At 32.6% G+C, this 21,373-nt stretch overlaps 1 protein-coding gene across 9 annotated transcripts in view; it reads left to right on the top strand.

Annotated features, from left to right (window-relative positions):
* The window catches only part of LRRIQ1 (leucine rich repeats and IQ motif containing 1), a 217,662-nt gene that overhangs the window by 179,963 nt on the left and 16,326 nt on the right, over positions 1-21,373 (top strand). For 5 of the 9 annotated variants that reach the window (XM_073900567.1, XM_073900571.1, XM_073900566.1 and 2 more), the window contains 4 exons: positions 5,845-5,977; positions 8,375-8,435; positions 8,975-9,143; positions 19,413-19,533. In XM_073900567.1, coding sequence (XP_073756668.1) covers positions 5,845-5,977; positions 8,375-8,435; positions 8,975-9,143; positions 19,413-19,533 — 484 coding nt within the window. Of the gene's footprint in view, positions 1-5,844; positions 5,978-8,374; positions 8,436-8,974; positions 9,144-19,412; positions 20,157-21,373 lie in introns of those variants that run through there. The other 4 variants (XR_012380668.1, XM_073900569.1, XM_073900570.1 and 1 more) reach the window with 4 other exon arrangements.

Genomic DNA, 21,373 nt, shown 5'->3' with positions numbered 1-21,373 from the left:
AAATGATGATAGACTAACATAAAATAGTGGCAACAGAAATCCAGGAAATTTGAGATTGAAAAGAATTTAGGAGGTAAAATATGCATTTTTAGGGTGAGGATGAATGCTGGTTCAGTACAAGACTCTGGGTTCTGACTTATATATTGACAATGATGGTAGCATTATGGGACCTTGGAAAAGGTAGGATAATACATGAGTTCAGCTTTTTTACATACTCAATTTATATTTTCTGTGGGATGTCTAAGTGTCAAAGCTTTGGATGAATACATGTTTCAAAAGGAAAAATGAAGGTGATTGAAGAAGTTGAATGAATATCCTCATACAGGAAAAGTATAGCCTAAGAGTAAATGGGGCCAGGTTCGACCCCCAAAAAGGAATCCTGAGATCAGAAGGGATGACAAGGGAAGAGGAGCCCTTGAAAGAGACTGGGGTTTAGACAAAAGGTCAGAGAAAAAACAAGGAGGTATAATGAAACAAAATCCAAAGGAAATAAGACTTTTAAGAAGGAAGGACCAGACAAGAATGTATAATAATATCATAGAGGAGTCAGTAAGAAAATAACTTCAAAAAGTCCTAAGGATTTAGCAATATTAGTCATCTTGATGTGAACAGTTCCAGTGAAGAAGAAGGCATCTTTTTTTTTAAGATTTTATTTATTCCTTTGAGACACAGAGATACAGAGAGAGAGCGAGAGAGCATGAGCAGGGAGAGAGGCAGAGGGAGAGGGAGAAGCAGGCCTCCTGCTGAGCCAGGAGCCTGATGTGGGGCTCGATCCCAGGACCCTGGGATCATGACCTGAGCTGAAGGCAGCTGCTTAACCGACTGAGCCACCCAGGTGCTCCAAAGAAGAAGGCATCTTGCAGTGAGCTGAAGCATGAATTGTAATAAGTCAACAGAGACTGGTCTTTGTCTACCATTTCAAGTTTATCTGATTAGGGAAGGAGAGAGAAGAGTAGTTAGAGGGGAAGGTAAAAGCCATTTTTGACAGATACTGGAAATACCAAAGAAAATAAAATACTGATAAATAAGAGATCCTAGATTTTATGAAAAGGTTGGGATCCAGAGCAGAGTTGAAACACTGTGCTTGGGAGAAGGGGTGCCTCTTCTACTGTGAATGGTCAGAAAGGTACCTTTGCACTTAGGTCACTATATACAAGGCTGCTCACTTCTTTCAAAATGGAGCCTGAAGTAAAATGGGTAGTGGGGATAGAAAGGAGGAGCCAGTTATTAGTGACATACCAAGCAGGTGGACTAGATCTAGTTTCTGATTAGATGTTGGTACTGTAAGGCATGAGCAGCCAAGGTTGATTCCAGAATACCTGGTCTGGATGACTTATGAATTCAGGAGGCAAAACAGACTCAGTAGGATGATGATGGTCAAAACAAGTTGTGATTCTGAAGTTCAGCTGTATATGAGAACAGGAATAAAATAGAAGCTGAAGATACTTAGCTGCCAGCCCCATGAAGTAATACACAATATCCATCTGGTTAACTATCATCAGAAGTCAGTGCAGTGCCAGGCAAAGAGTGGGGTGGGGTGGGGGTCCTAGATACTTGTAGAATGAGGAACACATCTAAAGGAATCTATAAAGAAGCATGAAAGGGAGCACTTGAAGTCTGGTGTTTCAATGTCCTGCAGAAAAGAGAGTTTTAAGACAAAAGAAATGACCTGTGTAGTTGAATTCGGCAGAGAGGTCAATTAAGATGAAATAAATGTGTTTGTTAGATTAAGACAGTTCTCAGTAAGGACAATTTCAATTGCAATAAATTAAGGTGGGAATGGAAAGTGAAGAAGTAGAAATGAGGAGTAGACTTCTCTTAAAAGAATTTTGTTAACCAATATCTTTTAGTGTGAAAGGGAAGGTATTCAAAGAGTATAGAATTTGTCCCTGAAAACTTGTATCTTATTTTACATGAGTTTATTGAACTGGGAGAAAAGAACCTATAAATTATGAGGGGAAAATGACTTGTAGTTTAGAAGATATTTAGCAATAAATTTGTATGCCTAGAGAGAAAGTTGCTCCTTTTGAAAATACAATAGAAACTAAAATCAAACAATAGGCAAGAAGCCATCAAAAGGAATGAGATCTTGCCATTTGCAACGACGTGGATGGAACTGGAGGGTGTTATGCTTAGTGAAATAAGTCAATCAGAGAAAGACATGTATCATATGACCTCAGTGGTATGAGGAATTCTTAATCTCAGGAAACAAACTGAGTGTTACTGGAGTGGTGGGGGGTGGGAGGGATGGGGTGGCTGGGTGATAGACATTGGGGAGGGTATGTGCTACGGTGAGCGCTGTGAATTGTGCAAGACTGTTGAATCACAGATCTGTACTTCTGAAACAAATAATGCAACATATTTTAAGAAAAAAGAAAAAGAAGAAGATAACAGGAGAGGAAGAATGAAGGGGAGTAAGTCAGAGGGGGAGATGAACCATGAGAGACAATGGACTCTGAAAAACAAACTGAGGGTTCTAGAGGGGAGGGGGGTAGGGGGATGGATTAGCCTGGTGATGGGTATTGAGGAGGGCACGTTCTGCATGGAGCACTGGGTGTTATGAACAAACAATGAATCATGGAACACTGCATCAAAAACTAATGATGTAATGTATGGTGATTAACATAACAATAAAAAATTAAAAAAAAATAGGCAAGAGAAAATATTTGCACCAGTGATAATAGATAAAGGATTATGAATGGTCAATTAAAAACAGAAAGAGAAATATTAGGATCCAGCAGAACTGGGGAAAACAAGAAAGTATTTTACACTATTCAGTTTATAATTAATAAGTAATCGTGGAATAACATTCAATCTCACTAGCAGTAAAAATATAAATTAAGTCCAGACAACATTTTTGTCATACTATCAAGAACTTTAAAATATTTAATATCCCAGTGTTGACCAAGGATTCAGTGAAATGAGTAATCTCCAATAGTCTATGGTAAATTGGTGAAAGCTTTTACAACTATTTGACAATATAGATTATATTGTTTCTCAAAATATTTATAGTTTTAGAGATGTTATCTTTAATTCCACCTGAAAAACAGATCAATTAAATAGATATTTAGAAACCTATCATGTAACAAGTTGGTATATCATAGTATATAACAACTAATATTATGTTTAGGATGAGATTTCCATTACATAGAATACATTTGTTATAGTACTAACAGAAAAGTAGGATGTATAGAATATATACAATTTTATGTAAACAAAAAACAAAAAAAATCTATTAAAAACAGAACTACAAGGAAATGCCTTAAAAAATATTATCCAGGGGTTATTTTTGGATAGTGGGATTTTTGTGGATTTTCTTTCCTTTTTTTTTCTTTTTGACTTTTTACTTTTCTCTATTTTTCTAAATTGTTTATAATAAGAATGTATTCCTTTTATAATAAAAAAGTTTAACAATTTGTTTAAATAAAATTACTTAAATTTGTGTTTTGAAGAAAAGGAGTATATGTAGCCAGGCGTTACTAGGGGACAGTAGGAATCAACGGAAAGACCTTTTTTCCTTAGATTATGATTCCAGAAATTCATGAAGCAAGACCCAGAAAAGTAGTAAAGGACAGGAAGTAAAGCAGTTTGAGTTCTGCAGGTAGAATGGTGCCTCTTCTACAACTGAAAGATTTTACTGGACATCCTAATGACAAGCATCAATTAAGTAATCCAAATCACCATTATTCTTCTAGTGTGAGATGCTAAAAACAGAACTTCTTCTACAAGTTTAAAAGAGTTAATCTAATTTTCCTCTTCTCAATGACAGGAATAATCCTGAAATGCTTTAGCCAAAACAGAATCAATTTTTTCAGCATGTAAATTACAGTATCTTCAGGTACCTCCAGCCAACTTCACCAATATGCTTGTTCTGTTTATTACACTGAGCACACACCAATCTACCAGTCTATGCCTTAGGGTTAAAATGGTTAATATGAACTGGACCTTTACAGTGAAATCTCTCATCTTTACTCAGGGATTGTTGTTTAGAACCTTAGCTGAACTCTGATGTAAAACCATTTAAGGTTTATGGAGTGTTATTATAGAGTTGAGGAAAACTTTCCAAAATGAGTACTGTAAAAAGTGATTTTTGCAAGTATTTGTCATTATTTTAAAAAACAGAAAGACAGATAATTTTTATTTTTAGCTAAAAGTATAATCGTTACAAAAGGATTCTTTACATATCAAGAGTAGATAAGTTTTTAGCTATGGGCTCAGTTGATTATCAGTGGTCACTGAATCCTCACTTTTTTCTATCACTGCAATTATGGGTCCAACATCTGGTCTGGTCAACCAAGAAAGGTGGATAAAACGCTGGGACTCTGCTAGAGAAAAGACTTAATGCTGTGCAGTAACTGGATGTGGCAATGCCAAATGTTCCCTTTGTTTTAGTCCCTCTTATAGTTTCTGTATACCTATATGGCCACTTACCAGAATGGTGTCTGCTCATGGATTCAATGGTCAGCCCTTGCATGTGAAGTAATTGTTCCTCCAGTATAGCAAATATGGAGGGGTTTGCTTAAGCTCAGGATGCAAAAGATGTGGCCATTTTAGAAACATACGGTGGCATGAGAAGTAACAGCAAGTTAACTTTGCTAAGTAACACGGAGTCTAGAGAAATAAACATGCTGATTTTTAGCTTTTCTAAGAACTGACTACAATATCTCTTTGAAAAAGAGTCATTTTACTAATTTCAGCAGCAACTTTTAATGAAAAGAGACATGGTATATGTATCACTCCCAACATATTCAGAAAAACAAATGCTAACCTTTTATGTATATGTATGACTGTGTATGGCACATGCACCAAGCATTTGAAGCACCATGCTTCATTTGTTTTCCAAACAACTTGCAAATATATGGTGACTTTTCTGTGTACAAAGATCTATAGTGAAAGAATTAATAAATCAACATATAAAATATTAGGTTTTAAATTATAGGATTCTTGTTAGTTTGATTACCATGAGTGAGTTTTCAAGAGGTACCTTTCTCTGGTGTACTGTCAGCCAATCCTACAAAACTAATAATGGCTCCAAAAAAGATCTAGTCCATGGAGGAAGGCTCTAAAATAGCAGGTCTTTGGTATAATTCTGAAATGCATGGCATTGTCATAGTAGTAACATCTATAGATTTAAAAAAATACAAATGTATAAATTTTACATTTAAATATAAGGGTTGGATTTTTAATTTTCTTTTTTCTTTTTCTTTACTCTTTCTTTATATTTGTTACCTTGTATTCTTACCTTGTATAATTTCTCCCCTTGCATATTTCCCATATTCATTTATATTATGCTTCCTCACCTCCTTTTTTGAAATAGTTACTCTGGCACATAAGCACAGGTTCCCTAAGCCTTATATAATTACATTCCTAGTTTAAAATATTGTATTAGCTTACACAAACCAAGCTTAGTTTTATATACAAAATTAAAACTCTTTTTCAAATACCCTCAATATAATTTATGAATTCTACGTATGTATAAGGTTAGTGTAAGAACAATTAGACTTTAAAATAAGCCTGAAAAGACATCATAGTGGACAGATATTCTTTTTATACTAGAACTTACTATCAAAAATAATTCTTTGAATTTTTCATTTAAAAACTGAAAAAAAGCAAGTCCTATAAGATGTTGGCTGCATCGAAACATTTTATTTTTCAAAATATGTGAGTTTGAAACTCAAGCAGGAAGATTACTTAATCTGTAAGTGATGTTTTTCTTACAGATGATTAAGATCCCATGAATTAGTATTTTTTTTCTTTCTTTTGATAAAATTGTTTTCCTAGACAACTACTCGGCCAAATTTTAATCTCTTTAAATAACAAATAAAACTTCCATTTTTTCCCCAGGTAAGGAAGAAGAACTTAACTACAAGGATACCAAGGCAAATGAAAAATTAGAAAGGAGTAAAGAATACACATACCAATGGCTTCACACACAGGTTGGGATTCATGAAACAACTAATTCCAGAAACATAAAATGGTGAGGTAATTTCCTTTAAATTAGATTTTTGTATTGTAAATACATCTTGAAAAGTGAAACCTAGGTTAATTGTGCTAAAACAAACATGACTTTATAGCCAAAGGCCAATACACCCATTGCCAGTTTATAAAAGGCCTCTTCTATAGAATAGATTTAATCACTCGTTATATTTTTCACCTTAAAATGTTTGAGAACTCTGTTTCTGTAATGCTTAAAACCAACAAGTGAACCACACAAATGATTCTACTTTATAAAGTAAAATGCATGGTATCCATTAACTGTTTATAAATATCATATGTATTGGAGGTTATATTTTATTTTGTGTCATTTCTATCATTTATGTTTGGTGGTTAAAATTATAATTCAACACTGTGCTGCCACTTTCCCAATCATGTAACTAATTTCCAATGATGTCTCTATGCTTCGGTTTCTTCTCCTTTATAGTGAGATGTTAATGTCATCTATCTATCTCACAATTTAGAGGTGAGCTCACAAGGTTGAGGATATCAAATGTTTATATCCCTTAGTAACAAACAAGGAAACTTGAATATAATAGGTAATCATTTAATTTTTGTTACATTAATGTATGTATTAGTTTTCTACCATCATAACAAAATACCATAGATTGTGTGGCTTAAACTGTAGAGATGTATTTTCTCACAGTTCTGGAGGCTACAAGTTCAAGATTAAGGAGTTAGCAAGTTTGGTTTTTTGGATGTCTGTCTTCACGTTGGCAGAGGGCCTTCTTTTCACTGTGCCCTCACACAATCATCCTTCTGTCTCTGTTGTCTGTGTTTTAATCTCTTGTTCTTATAAGGACACTGGTTATATTGGATTAGAGCCTACCCATATGACCTTATTTTACTTTAATTACCTCTTTTAGGCTCTATCTGCAAATACATCACATTATGAGGTATTGAGAGTTAGGACTTCAACATATCAATTCTGATGAAACAAAATTCAGCCTGCTGCAATGTGGTATAAAGCATATATACATCCATAACCACTGAACCAAAGTTTTAGGGAAATAAAAGTCCAGAAATAATAATATTTTTGACATAAATTTTTAAGACTTTCATTTTAGCTACATATATCCACAAAATAATAAAAAATAAAAATAATAAAATAACAAAAAAGTGCTATTATAAACACTTACTAAATATATAAAGAAATATTGAATCTAAATGTAGATGATGCTTTGGAACTGTTTCCAGGCATTCTATAAAATATAACCTCCAATACCTATGATATAATGTAATAACTATTTAAATGACTAACAAATAAAATCCTATAATTATGAGGGTTAAAACTTAATTTAGAAGCAGGTTAAAATATGTAAAAAATGAAATCTCTTTTTTATAATGTATATAAACTGAAACTTTCATATGTGGTCAATTCTACCCATGTAATTCCTTTTAAAATATGGAAAAGGAAGTGAAGAATGAAAGAGAAATTAAAACAACATTTTATAATCTGAATTATTTGGTCCTATTTCAATGTGAGCAAAGAAAGCAGGAATAAAGCAATCAGCATTTGGGAACTTTTTTATTTTACTAAGTGCTCTAATTAATACAAGCACGATTTCTTTTATGTTGGTATGAACCAATTTAGTGTAATTCATAAGATGACATTCTTAGAACTATAAACAAATATGATATAACCGATAGTTTACCATCTGACTTAAACAGATATAAGAGGTCTTGTTCAGAGATTTAAAAAAAGCGTTAGGATAGATAATGTGAAAAATATAAGCAAATTGTTTCAGGATGTATTTTAGATATATTTAAACCTTTAATAATATCCCTTACTCCTAAATAAGTTATATTTAAACATATGATACAACAGACATTGTTCATGCACTTTATCTTTTGAAAATATATTAAGGAATAAGTAGTGATATTTTAAGAAAAATTATTTTCAAGAACAGAAATTCTTGAAAAGCCAAATGTCAATGTTCTAGTTTTAAACAGAAATTAATGGTGAGCATCAGTATAATGCTTTAACCCACTATAGGTGTTTTAAAAATAGGAAGCTTTGCTTTTCTCATAAGACAAGTAAGATATATAAGTAAATGTAAATAAAATATTTATATGATCTACAATTTATTAACTATCATTGGTACTTTCAAATTTTTGCTTTTTATATGTATTTCTGTTTGGCAAAGAAGAGTGGCATTAAAGTGTTATTTAGAAATTTAAATTTTATGTCAAAGTGAATTTTCCAATGACTGAAAACATGTAAATTTTTATATATCTTTGCCTATCCTCTAATTTAATAAAACTATTATTTCCAATTTATAGATTACTAATTCCTCCCAAACTTTTCACTGGGCATTTCTTTCATATTCTTCTTCTACATTTATATAATAATATAATTTTTGTTTTTGTCAATATGCAGCAATCACTTCTTGCCTGAGTTAGATCCAGATGTACTTAATGGTGGAAGAGTTCAGCTTGTGGTAAGAAATGTGTTTAAAGTTACAGAAAAATGTTGCACACACTGGTCCTCAGTAAATGGCACTTTAAAATATGACCATAATTAGTGTAAATTATGAAAATATCACAACTCTATTTAGGGTAATCTCAAAATACTATATATTAAAATAATAACCTGTTATAACAACATATTTTCTTGACTTGAATTTAACTTTAAAATCTGATATTACTTTAAAATATTGATTCTATTTGGTAGATTTAAAAATATTAACATGCTACCATTTTTAAAATAACATGACTCTGAACAGGAATTGCATAATGAACTTATTTACTTGAATATTTTAAAAGAGTAGGATACTGAGGGAAATATACTCTCACAAGATAGAAAATCAAAGCAGTTGAAAATTAACAAGTAATTGTGAACTCAACCTCTAAGTAACAAAGTGTAAATTATTGAAGCTTTAGGAACAACCAAGTTCTAAACATGGTGACCAGAGTGTCAGACTCTAGATACTATTACTATATGTGCATTGTTAAAGTCAATTGTACTATATGCTATTAGAAGGAAGACTATGCTAACAGAAGGAAAATGGCAAATGTGGAGTCTAGAGAAATGGAGCCCACAAAACAAGAAATTTTCAGTGTGTTTCCAGAAATTTCCAGAGGAAAGGATACCCTAACCAATGACAGAAGTGTACAGCCTCCTTGGCAGGTGAAAATGGATGTCTCAGGTGACCCTAACTTTATGACACCTTCCATTTATATCAACCAATTAATACTCCTTGCTCAGATTCTACATTCACCAAGAAAATTGATTATAATTTAGCTTGCCAAGTAGAATTTAGCATAAAAAGATAATGCACTTTCTAATGCATCTAGTATGATGGTATCCAGAGCAAGTTATATTCATGATTGTCATGAACAATTCATTCAAGGACTTTTCCTGAAAAGGAGCAAAATTAGGGCAATAGCGAAAATTAATGTGTTTTCCTGAAAAGAGAGCAAAATTAGGGCAATAGCAAAAATTAATGTGTTTATGAAAATATTTATAGGATCTATGCACCTGTTTGAAATACTCATTAAGCAAATATTTCCTTGCAATTTAATACAGACTCATCTGGCAGAGTGGCATGTAGATTGCCGTAGGAAAATTGATACGTCAAGCTATGAACACCATGCATATTACTAACAATTGCACACAGAGTGTTGAGTTGCCACTTTGGAACAAAAATGGGGAATATAAAAGTCCCAAAGAATGCCAGAATAAAGAAACTGATATTAACATTGAATGATTATATTTCTAAAAATGAATGAAAAAAGACTGGGTAGATTTCTAAGTGAAATGGTTCTATGAGAGGGGCGGCTGGGTAGCTCAGTCGGTTAAGCATCAACTCTTGATCTTAGCTCAGGTCTTGATCTCAGGGTCATGAGTTCAAGCCCTGTATTGGGCTCTGTGCTGCGCATGGAGCCTACTTTAAAAAAAAAATGGTTCTATGAGATTAATGCTCTGAGATTAATCTCCTTCTATATCCCACTGTATTACACTATATTCAAATATATGACAAATGCATAGCAATAATAAGTGCTATTTTTGATATTGAAGAGGTACAGGTGAATACAAAAACAAAGTAAATGGTAGTAGAACAGAAATACAGTTTTTGTTTGTATGTTTGTTTATTTCCTTTTTTTTAAGTGGAGATAAGAGAAGGGATTAAGGATTTATGTCAAAAGGATAGTGGACTAATTGAATGCCCAGAGTCTCAGCAATGTGTTGGGAAACTGGAGGCAGACAATTGCACACCTGGGACCAGGCCATAACTGAAAGTACAATTAAAAAAAAAATCTGCAATTGCTGCCACTTTTCCTCTGAGACATAAGGAAATCGCCCATAATAAAAGGATAGATAATTACAAAACAAAAATGATAAAATTTTAATTAGAATCATTATGGATATGCAAATAAGCCTACTATAAATTCTGTCTTTATAAACTATTACAATTGAAATAAACAATGGACTGGACACCATAAAAGAGAGACATAGTGAATTGAAAGATTATCTACAAAGGAATAATAATTATATTGACAGCTGACATTATAGCAGAAACAATACATACAAAAAGAGAGTGGAGTTACTTCTTAATAATAGAGATAGATATAAATATTATCCAGAATACTCTTCACTAACCTTCAAGAGTAAGAATAAGATATAATAAAACATTCAATTTCTGGGTTTTGAAGAAGCTAATAATATCTCTGTCTTCCAAATAAGATCAAAGTATTTTGTGTGGCAGACAGGAATGTGAAAAATGAAAATAAGTTATCATTTTACTTATTTTCAAATATATATCAGAAGACATGCCATAGATCCAGACATTTGTGTTGTTGATTAAATTTATCCCCCAAAACCCCAAAACTGCAGGATTTTTCTGCAGAAGACAGTCCTATGTTCAGGTTCTCCAGGAAATATATTCTGAGATTCTTGTATTTGAGTGCAAGACATTTGGAGAAGGCTTTCAGAAACAACTCCTTTGAGGAGTGAAAGAAGCGTAATTGAGCAGAGGGAAAAGGTGAAATGCAATAGAGTTGCAGCAGAGGAAGTGAGTCCCAGTGGTGTGAAGACCCTTGTAAGTTGTCCCAGCTTGAGGCAAGAGGATCAGGCTCTTATGCTCCTGCATCTCCTCAGGAGAGGGTGTGGTTTGGGCTAGGCAGCCATCTTTAGCTAAGGACAGTTTCCAGAGAGGTATTCAGCTAAGAGCCACACTTTCTCAGCATCTGGGAGAATCTGACTCAGTCGTTAAAAGTGATCTGAGTGGCATATGGTGATATCCACTATACTCAGTAAGTTTATTGTTCATAGATGCAACAACTTAGCATATAAAATGTGTCAACTGTCTCCAAATAAATATATAAAGTAAAACCAATTCCAACCAAAATGATAGCTGCTTTTTTAGGAACCTGAAAAATCTCATTCTAAAATGTATACTGATGAATAAGAACCCAATATTATATAAGTCAAATTTGAAAAAGAAGAGCCAATTTACATCATAACATATAAAGACTTAGTATAAAACTAAACTTTGTGGTGCAAATAGACCAAAAAGATATGAATAGTTAGTTCAGAAATAGACCTGCGACTGTATTGGAATGTGATATATAACAGAGGTGGGAAAGGTCAAATCATTTGGCAAATAGAATGCAGTAAACTAGCATTGAAAAACAGGGCTGTATATAACCTATACACACTATAATAATCAAATGGAATTTAGAAGATTTGAAGACTCAAATGTGAAACATAAAATCATAAAATTGATCAAATAAAATAATTGAGAATATATTTGCAACTTAACAGTAAAGAAATACTCTCTTAAAAGATACAAATAATACAAATTATATGGCAAAAATTTTTTTGATTGACTTGACTATTTCAAATTAAATATTAATTCCTATAAAGGATTTTATTATTTATTTTTTTTAAGATTTTATTTATTTATTTGATGGAAGGAGAGATAGCAAGAGCAGGAGCACAAGCAGGGGCAGTGGGAGAGGGAGAAGCAGGCTTCCCGCTGAGCAGGGAGCCAGATGCAGCACTCGATCCTGGGACCCTGGGATCATGACCTGAGCTGAAGTTAAGGACTTAATGACTGGGCCACCCACGTGCCCCCCTATGAAGGATTTTATAGAAATGGCTAACAGACAGATTACAGACATGGACAAATTATTTTCAGTGCCTAAAACTAATAATAGCTTAATATCAGGATATAAAAAGAACTTCTGCAAATAAATAATATAAAGTCAGGTAACCTAATGAAAAAGAAATATAAGTACAATAGAAAAAAAATACATAGTTTATAGGGATTATGACTAATACATAAATGTATATAAAGAGATGCTCAGTTACATGGCCAGAGAAATAAAAATTAAAACTAAGAAGTTGCATGACTATCCTCATCAGAATGGAAAAAATTAGAAAATTGGGTAATGCAGACTGTTATCAATAATGTGGAAACACTGCTCTATGGCTGGTGAAAGTAAAAGCTGGTACAGTCATTCTGGAAAGAAATCTGTCAGAATTCAAAAGTAGGTCTTTGTACGCCCTATCATGTATTAGCGACAAACTTTAATTAAAAATATTCTATTCACTGCAATGTAAAAAACAAAATATTTAAGGATAATGTTAACATTAAGATGTGCAAGGCTCCTATAATGATAACTATCAAATATTGCTTTAAAAAAATCAAAGAGATATATCATACTCATGAGTAGAAAGACTCAAATTGTAAGTTGTCAATTCTCAATGATCTATAAATTCGATAGACCCTTAGAAAGCTTTTCAGTAGAAATGGACAAATTTTAGGGGCACCTGGGTGGCTCAGTCAGTTAAGCGTCTGCCTTCGGCTCAGGTCATGATCCCAGAGTCCTGGGATCAAGCCCTGCATCGGGCTCCCTGGGAAGCTCCATGGGAAGCCTGCTTCTCCCTCTCCTACTCCCCCTGCTTGTGTTCCCTCTCTTGCTGTGTCCTTCTCTGTCAAATAAATAAATAAAATCTTAAAAAAAAAAGAAATGGACAAATTTTAAAATGCATAAGGAAATGCCAAAGATCTAGAATAGTCAATATAATCTTGAAAAAAGGACTCATACAGCCTGATCTCAAGACTTGCTATAAAGCCCCAATCAGTAACCAAGACTATATGTTATGTGCTGAAAGACAAAAAAAAAAAAAAAAAAAAAAATTAATGGAAAATAATAGAGAGTACAGAAAATACCACACTTATAAAGTTAGTTGATTTTCCTTAAAGGTACTAAAACAAAAGAGGACAAGAATTTTTTTTCTCAACAAATAGTGCTGGACAACTGTATACAGGGAAAAAAGTGAATCTTGATTCCTACTTTACATCTTAAAACTGAATTTGAGATGAATTATGAGCCTAAACATAACTGCTAAAATTCTAAAATTTCCCAGAGAAAACAGCAAGATATTTTCAAAAATCTGGAGAAGGCAAAAATTTTTTTAAATAGAACACAAAAAGCATAAATCAAAAAAGATAAATCGTACTTCAAATTTGAAGCTTTTGTACTTAGACATAATTCAGAAAATAAAAAGAAATGAAAAGTCAAATCACATCCTAGGAGAAAAATTTGTATTTTCCTTCTTTCTTTCTCTCCCCCTCCTTCTCTTTCTTTGTCCCACCACCCTCTCTCTGCCCTCCACAGCCCTCTGCATGCAAACAATCCCTCCCCCACATATACACATCTAATAAAGGTCTTGTATCTAGAATATATAGAAAAAATTCCCACAATTGATAATATAAAGACATATCTCAATTTATTTAAAAATGGTGAAGATTTGAGAGACTTCACAAAGGAAGATGTTTGAATGGTTAATAAGCACACTGATTTAAATTAAAACAACAATGAAACACTACTACACAACACTAGAATTGTTAAAATTTAAAAGCCAGAAAGCACAAATGTGGGCAAAGATATGGAACAACTAGAACTCTCATGCATTACTGGTATAGTGAAAAATGATAAAACCATTTAGGAAAATAGGCACTTCATAAAGTTATAGGTACTCCTACTCAATGACCCATTAATTCTACTCCTAGATGTTTACTGAAAGGAAATGAAAACACATGTCTTCATAAAAACCTGTATGAAAATTACATAGCAGTTCTATTGATAACCCCCCCCAAAATGCAAACAACATAAATGTTTATCAACAGCAGAATGGATAAACTGTGGTATAGTCTTACAATGGCATATCTTCTCAGAAATGAAATGAGCTCCTGATACATACAGCAACGGAAGTGAATACCAAAATCAATAGAGTTAGTGAAAATTCTGTATGATTGTATTTATATTAAGTTCAAGAGCAGAGAAAACTAACCTCTCCATGGTAAAAGAAATCAGAACAGTTGTTGCTTCTGAGGATAAATTACTGGAAAGAGGTAGAAAGGAGCCATTTGCTAGTTATATTAGTCAGGGGTCACTAGCGAAACAGGATCAGTAGGATATCTATAACTATTATTTATCTGTATCTAATATATAAGATCTTATATAAAATCTCTTTATATATATATATATATATATATATATATATACATAGAATCTAGAATAGCCAGTGCAATCTTGAAAAACAACAGTAAGAAGAGTCATACTACCTGATTTCAAGACTTTCTGACTTGGCCTGAAATTTGCACCATTGGCCCTCTGGTCTATCTATCTGTAGAATCGAGAGAGAGAGAGAGAGATGTATGTACATATATAAAGAGAGTTTATAGATAGATTTGTTTATTTATTATAAGAAATTATGTATTATTTATTAAAAGGAATTGGCTCATTTGATTATGGAGGCTAAGAAATCCTGTGATCTGCAAGCTGGAGACCCAGGAAACCCTGGAGACCCTGGTGGTGTAGTTCCAGTCTGACTCTGAAGGCCTGAGAACCAGGAGAACCAATGGTATAGGTTCTAGTCTAAGTCTAACTGCCTGATAACCAAGACAGCTGATGGTGTAAGATCCAGTCCAAGTCTGAAGGCCTGAGAACTGGAAGTGCTGATTGTTTAAGTTCCAGTCTTAAGACAGGAAAAAACCTATGTTCCAGCTTCATCTGTCTAGCAGAGAGTGAATTCTCCCTTCCTCCATCTTTTTGTTCTATTTAGGCCCTCAATGGATTAGATGATACCTGAGAGGGCAAGCTGGTATACTTAGTCTACCGATTCACATGCTAATCTCATCAAAAACACCCTCAAAGACACACCCAGAAATAATGTTTAACCAAACATCTCAGTACCCTGTGGCCCAGTCAAATCAACACATAAAATTAACCAACACGGTAGTCATCTGCAAGAAATAACTAAATTAGACAGTATAATTAGAAAATGAACAAAAGGCTTGAGTAGATACTTCACCTAAGAGACTATCCAGATAGAAATAAGCACATGAAAAAATGTTAAACATTATTAATCATTAGGAAAATTGTTAAAGCCAATATATAATGTCACTATACACCTGTTAGAGTGATTAAAGTAAAATACTGACAGTACTAAGTGCTGACAAATATGTGGAGCAACTGAATTTCTCATACATTTGCTGAGAAAGGTACAGCCACTTGAAAAAAGGCTGTCGATCTTTTATAAAGTTAAATATACACTTACATGACTCAACAATTCTGCTCCTGGGCATTTTTCTTAGAGAAATAAACTTATGTTCATTCACAAACCTGTACATAAATGTTCACAGTAGTTTTATTTGTAATAACCAAAAGTTAGAAACAAGTCAGATCTTCTTCAGTGATTGAAAGGATAAACAAATGGTGGCACATATGAATGGACCTATAATAAAAAGGAATAAAAAGCAACAAACTGGAACAAACCTCTGATATGTATAAAGATTTTGATGGATCTCAAGAACATTATGCTGAGTAAAAAAAGACAATCTGAAAAGGTTACATACTGTATGATTTCATTTACATAACATTCATAAAATATAATTATAGTGATGGAGAACATGAGTGGTTGTCAGTGATTAGGTTAGGAAGAGGGATATGACTAAAAGGAGAGCAGGGGAGTTTATTTGGGAAAATGGAATAGTTCTATATCCTGGTTGTGGTGATATTACATGAATTTATATGTATGATAAAATGTCATAAAAGTATAAACAAACCAAAAAAATAGTGCATGTGAAAACTGGTGAAGTCTTAATCAGGGCTGCGGTTTGGTAATGGTTTTGCACCAATGTAAATTTACTGGTTTTATGAATCACACTTCAATTATTGGGCAAGCGGGCTGGAAGTTATACAGGGAACTCTCAGTACCAATTTTTGCAACTTCCTTAGAAATTTTAAGCAACTTCAAAATAAAAATTTTGAAAGTGATTGAATTTCATGTTTAAGGTCTATGCATTTCATTGCATGTAAATTATAGCTCTATAAAACATTTAAAGTACCTTCCGTGCTCACATATGTTATATAATGAGGCCTCTGCCTTATATGAGAAAAGGGGTTTGTGCAGTGATGATAATATATTATGAATGGAGGGGTAAAATGAATGAATTAAATCTAGATCTCACAAATACAATGCACAGTGAAAATAAGCAAGTTGCAGAAAAGAGATACCATTTACATTAATTTTGAAAATAATATTTTCACATTTTTTGAATACTTTTATAAGATAGCTTATAAATTAACTTTGATTTATAAATTTTATTTCTCTTTTTTAAAAAATCTAAATAATAAGGAAATAGGTATTTATTTTTATGTGTGCTGCTTAGGATATCTTAACTTGTAAAATTTTATAAATAAGTGTTTAATAAAATCTTATTTATGAAAAAAGCAGAAGAGGAATTCCCTGTTTTTTATTAAATGACAGAGATTCTGTATTTTTAATTAATTTGCATGGGTTGGAGGTGAATCAGGATCCAGATGCTTAGAATTCATGTTCAAAAATTCATGCACCTCATTTCACTATGAAAATATGGGGGAATCATTAAACACTACATCAAAAACTAATGATGTACTATGTATTGGCTAATTGAACATAATAAAAAAAGAAAATATGGGGGGGAAGTATTATAAACCTTACAGGTGGGAGCCACAAATGTGACCAGTTCAGAAAACAAAGATATATGAGAATTTTGCAAAATTACTATTTAATAAATATTTGGTATTAAATTGTACATAAGAATATTCCTGCCTAACATTGAGTCAAAACTGTTCATTATGGTATAACCATACAAAATGTTTAATATCACAATGTTTTAGAATTAAACATACATTTTTTTAAAGATTTTATTTATGTATTTGACACAGAGAGAGAGCACAAGCAGGTGGAGGGGCAGGCAGAGGGAGATGGAGAAGCAGGCTCCCCGCTGAGCAGAGAGCTCGCCATGGGGCTGGATCCCAGGACTCTGGGATCATGACCTGAGCCAAAGGCCGATGCTTAACCCACTGAGCCACCCAGGCGCCCCTAAACATATATTTTTTTTTGTAGAATAAGTGTTAAAAGCATGGTTGGTCATATTCAATTTTTAAGTATATCCATTTTGCATGATATATAAAAAACAAAGAAAAATCATAAAATTCATCTTAACAGTTAAAGGAAGAATAATGTTCATTTTGAAAGCCAATGTTTTCAGAAATAGAATTGGAATACTAATACATATGTGGCTGTGTCAGATGCCCTAACTGACCTTTAACTAACCCCTTTATAAAATGTCTAGATTTGCATTTAAGCGGCCAGGTGGCACCATTGTGAAATTGTTTATTCATGTTAAGTTTCACTTCTAAATTTGATTCCCTCTTATAGTCTGGCCTACTTAGTAACTGATATTAATTACTTTCTACTTTGGAAGAAACAGTCTTTTGGGTGTCAATGGTTAGATGGTAACGAGATTTTTGGAAGGCATACTTCACAAATATTTTCTTGACATGTAGGTATCATCATATTTGGAAGAGGCTGGGATTTCTACTTTTAAATAGATGTAGTGAAATTATATCCTCAAATTGAAGCAAATCAAATATGATTTTAAAATCTTGAGACTTGTAGTTAAAGCCTCTTTAGCTAGCAGGAGGGTCCCTGTGTTTTTACCATGTTTTTCCTTGTTTTGTAACTGATCTCACCAAAACTGTCGTATCGCTTTGGTATTTCCCCCTTATTCTTGACTGGATCTTTTTAAGTTTTAGTATTGAGGGAGCTATTCTAATGGAAATAATAAATATGTGCTTTTGTACACTAATTGAAATAAAGTTCAGAAAGAATGTATAACATTTTTCATACCAATCACAAGTATAAATTGAAAGCCATTTGTTATTTCATTTTTAAACGGTTTTTTTTACTGAGGTCTTTTGACAATACAGTTGTATCACTTAGCCAGGGACATCAAAAAGTGACTGACATAGAATGGTTTCTATTCTGAATTCAGCAATAGCAGACTTGCTTACTTACAATGAGAAGTTCATGCTTGTGACAGTGGGAAGAATTTGGGAAGGGGAATGTAAAGGAGAAGGGCAAAGATCTCAATTTGAAAGAGAATGATCTTTAGATTCTGTTTTCATGAGATTTTGTAGCCCATCATGTGGGGATAGCTTTTTAAGCACAGTGATAGTTTTATGGCTTTATTTTGCTCTACTTAAATTTTTCTTACATAGAACATTAGGACAGTGCTTTCTCACAGGATTTCAAGCATCCTGTGGTTTGGGTTAAATCCCAGTTCTTTTGAGGCTGCTTTATTTTCCATCATGGCATTTTCCTTTACTTCAGGGTTGAATCCTGATAAATTGGTACTTGATGATATTAAAATTATGTAAAATAATATTTTATAAACAAGAAGTGATTCTTTCAACTGTTAAGTTCAGTCCCAGGTAGTAATAAAAGTTCAGATGGTAATTTTAGCTGTGATAAATTATTTAATCCTATGTTCTTAAAATAATATATCTTGAAATTTCTATATATTTACATCACCCTTAAATTTGACTTAACGTATACTGTTTTTATGTTAAAAATGGTTTTAATGAGAAGGTAGAGATCTTTTATGACTTTGTAGTATACAAATATGGGATGAAAGGCACTTTGAGGAATATTGTTAAGACTAATACTTATAACTGGTAAAATATAAATACTGCAGAAAATAATCCAATATGACATTTCTAACATTCGATTAAGAATTAAATAATATACTTGGTAAATAAGTGATGTTAAGCTGTTTAAAGTTTCATCAGTTGCCTTTAAGATTGATTTCCATCAAAATTACTGTACTAAAATGTTTTCTTTTGTTGTATAGACTCAAATAGCAAACCTCAATTTTAAAATCGGCTCTTATTTGCAAAAAAATGCTTTGACATAGTGCATTTGTTCTGCCCGGGCAGCAGTGAAGGATTGTGGTATCATTCTGAAGAAGGTTGTTTGACAGAGCCTGTTTGTTTATTTGGGGTAATGTGAGCTGCATTCAGAAAATGCCATATTTTGTTTCCTGATTGTATACATTTTGTCCCATTGCTCCCAGGCAAGACTTGTAAGCAGAGAAGACACGGATTTAGACCTTTTTTCCGTGACCAGTGGAAGTGCTCTGTCTGTAAAGAGAGAAAAAAAAAATCAGGCACACAGACACTCAGCGGGATCTTCAAGTAAGTTGTGGTTTCCTTCAGAATTAATTTAGAAATCACAAACGAATTGATGGAACATAATGCCAGCAAGCATTCTTTTATAGATAAGGGGTAGGATGCCAGCAACCAGAACTGCCTGAGAGTGTGTATTTGAATTGTTTCTTTCTTTCAATGCCTTCTTTTGATATAAAGCAAATTAAATTATTTATAAAACTAGCAGCATCAATTTTTATTTTAATTATATTCTGTGACTCAGTGTTCTACTCCCTCACCAGCCATGAATTATATTGAATATATGATCATTTAATTATAAAGGAAATTTTTTGGCTAATTTTAAAAAGTTGGATTTATATATCAAACTAATGTAATTTGGCCTTTTGTCATTGATTTAATTAATGTTGTAGGTAACCTTAACTTTTAAAGGAAACTTTTTAAAATAGCAGATTTTAGATAGTAATACTGTACCATCAAAACCCTGCTTTAAGAACTATTTCTGCTGAGTAGATGACAACTTATATTTGTTAATAATGACTTTTTACACTGGCAAACTTGTCACACACATCTATTATCTTTAATAAGATTTCAACAAGAATTGTATTGCGGTTATTAACTCTGAAAAAAATAAACATTTAAAAATATTTGTATCTTGTGGTAATAGAGTCTAATTTTTTCAAACTCTTCATATACCCTAGAGGTTTTGAAATATCTTCTAAAATGTTTTGGTATATTAGTATAAAAGATGTTTTATTTGATATATTTTGTGAATTTCCCCAAAGTATAGTGAACCTCAAAAGTCCACATATTAACTCATACTTTATTATAAGTATTAAGTTTTTTTGAAAAAGTTTTATTACTCATTTATATTATAGTTTTATACCTACAAAGTCAACACTTTTTTATAAGATTTTATTTATTTATTTCACAGAGAGAGAGAGACACACACAAAGCACAAGCAGGGAACTGGCAGGGAGAGGGAGAGGGAGAAGCAGTTTCCCCGCTGAGCAGGAAGCCTGACGTGGAGCTTGATCCCAGGACCCTGGGATCATGACCCAAGCCAAAGTCAGCCACTTAACCAATTGAGCCACTCAGGTGCCCCACAAAGTCAATACTTGATTCAATGTTAAAAATTCAAATTATCCAAATTGGTGCTCTACAGATAAATGAAAATTTAAAAATGATTCACTTTTTATTCAGGCATGTGGCATTATTAGAGTCTAGTCATTTAAATCCATTAATAAATGCAAGTTCACTTTGAAAAATTTTAATCTGGTCTTGAAATAATGATTTTAATATATCTAATTTAAAAATATTTCCAGACTTCAAAGTTCTTAGAATGTTTGAATTTTCTTTACTTGATAATAGAATCTGATCACAAAATTTGCTCTAGTCAATATAGTTAAGAAAGAAACACTTTATATTTTAGGTTTATTCGCTAAGTAAAATTAAGATCTAGTATAAAACTTTTGCATTATTAACATAATTTGTTAATTACATCAACTTTCAAAATATATATTACATTCAGAAGTAATCAAGCTGTGTTACACATAATAATAATGATATTCATTTTAAGCATTGCATATTATGAACTCATAATATATCACTTTGGAGCAGTGTACAAGACAAACAAATTGCCTTGTCACATTACAGAATATCAAACTTTCTATTTATAATGTATCATCTGACTATTAAAACATAAATATCTCAATAAATCAACAACTCTCCTAAAATGTACTTTACCTTTCACTTTATCTTTCACTTACATGACATCAAATCATAGATTTTAGAGAATACAAGTTCATTATCTAGAGTTAATTTTTTAAATAGTCTTATTTTCTTTTTAAATTTTAATTCCAGTATAGTT

Source organism: Callorhinus ursinus, unplaced genomic scaffold (assembly GCF_003265705.2).
Source record: "Callorhinus ursinus isolate GAN/ISIS: 27379988/994484 unplaced genomic scaffold, GSC_fseal_2.0 scaffold14, whole genome shotgun sequence".
NCBI classification, from domain to species: Eukaryota; Metazoa; Chordata; class Mammalia; order Carnivora; family Otariidae; genus Callorhinus; species Callorhinus ursinus.
The sequence above is the reverse complement of the archived record's forward strand: the minus strand, read 5'-3'. Positions and strand labels throughout refer to the sequence as shown.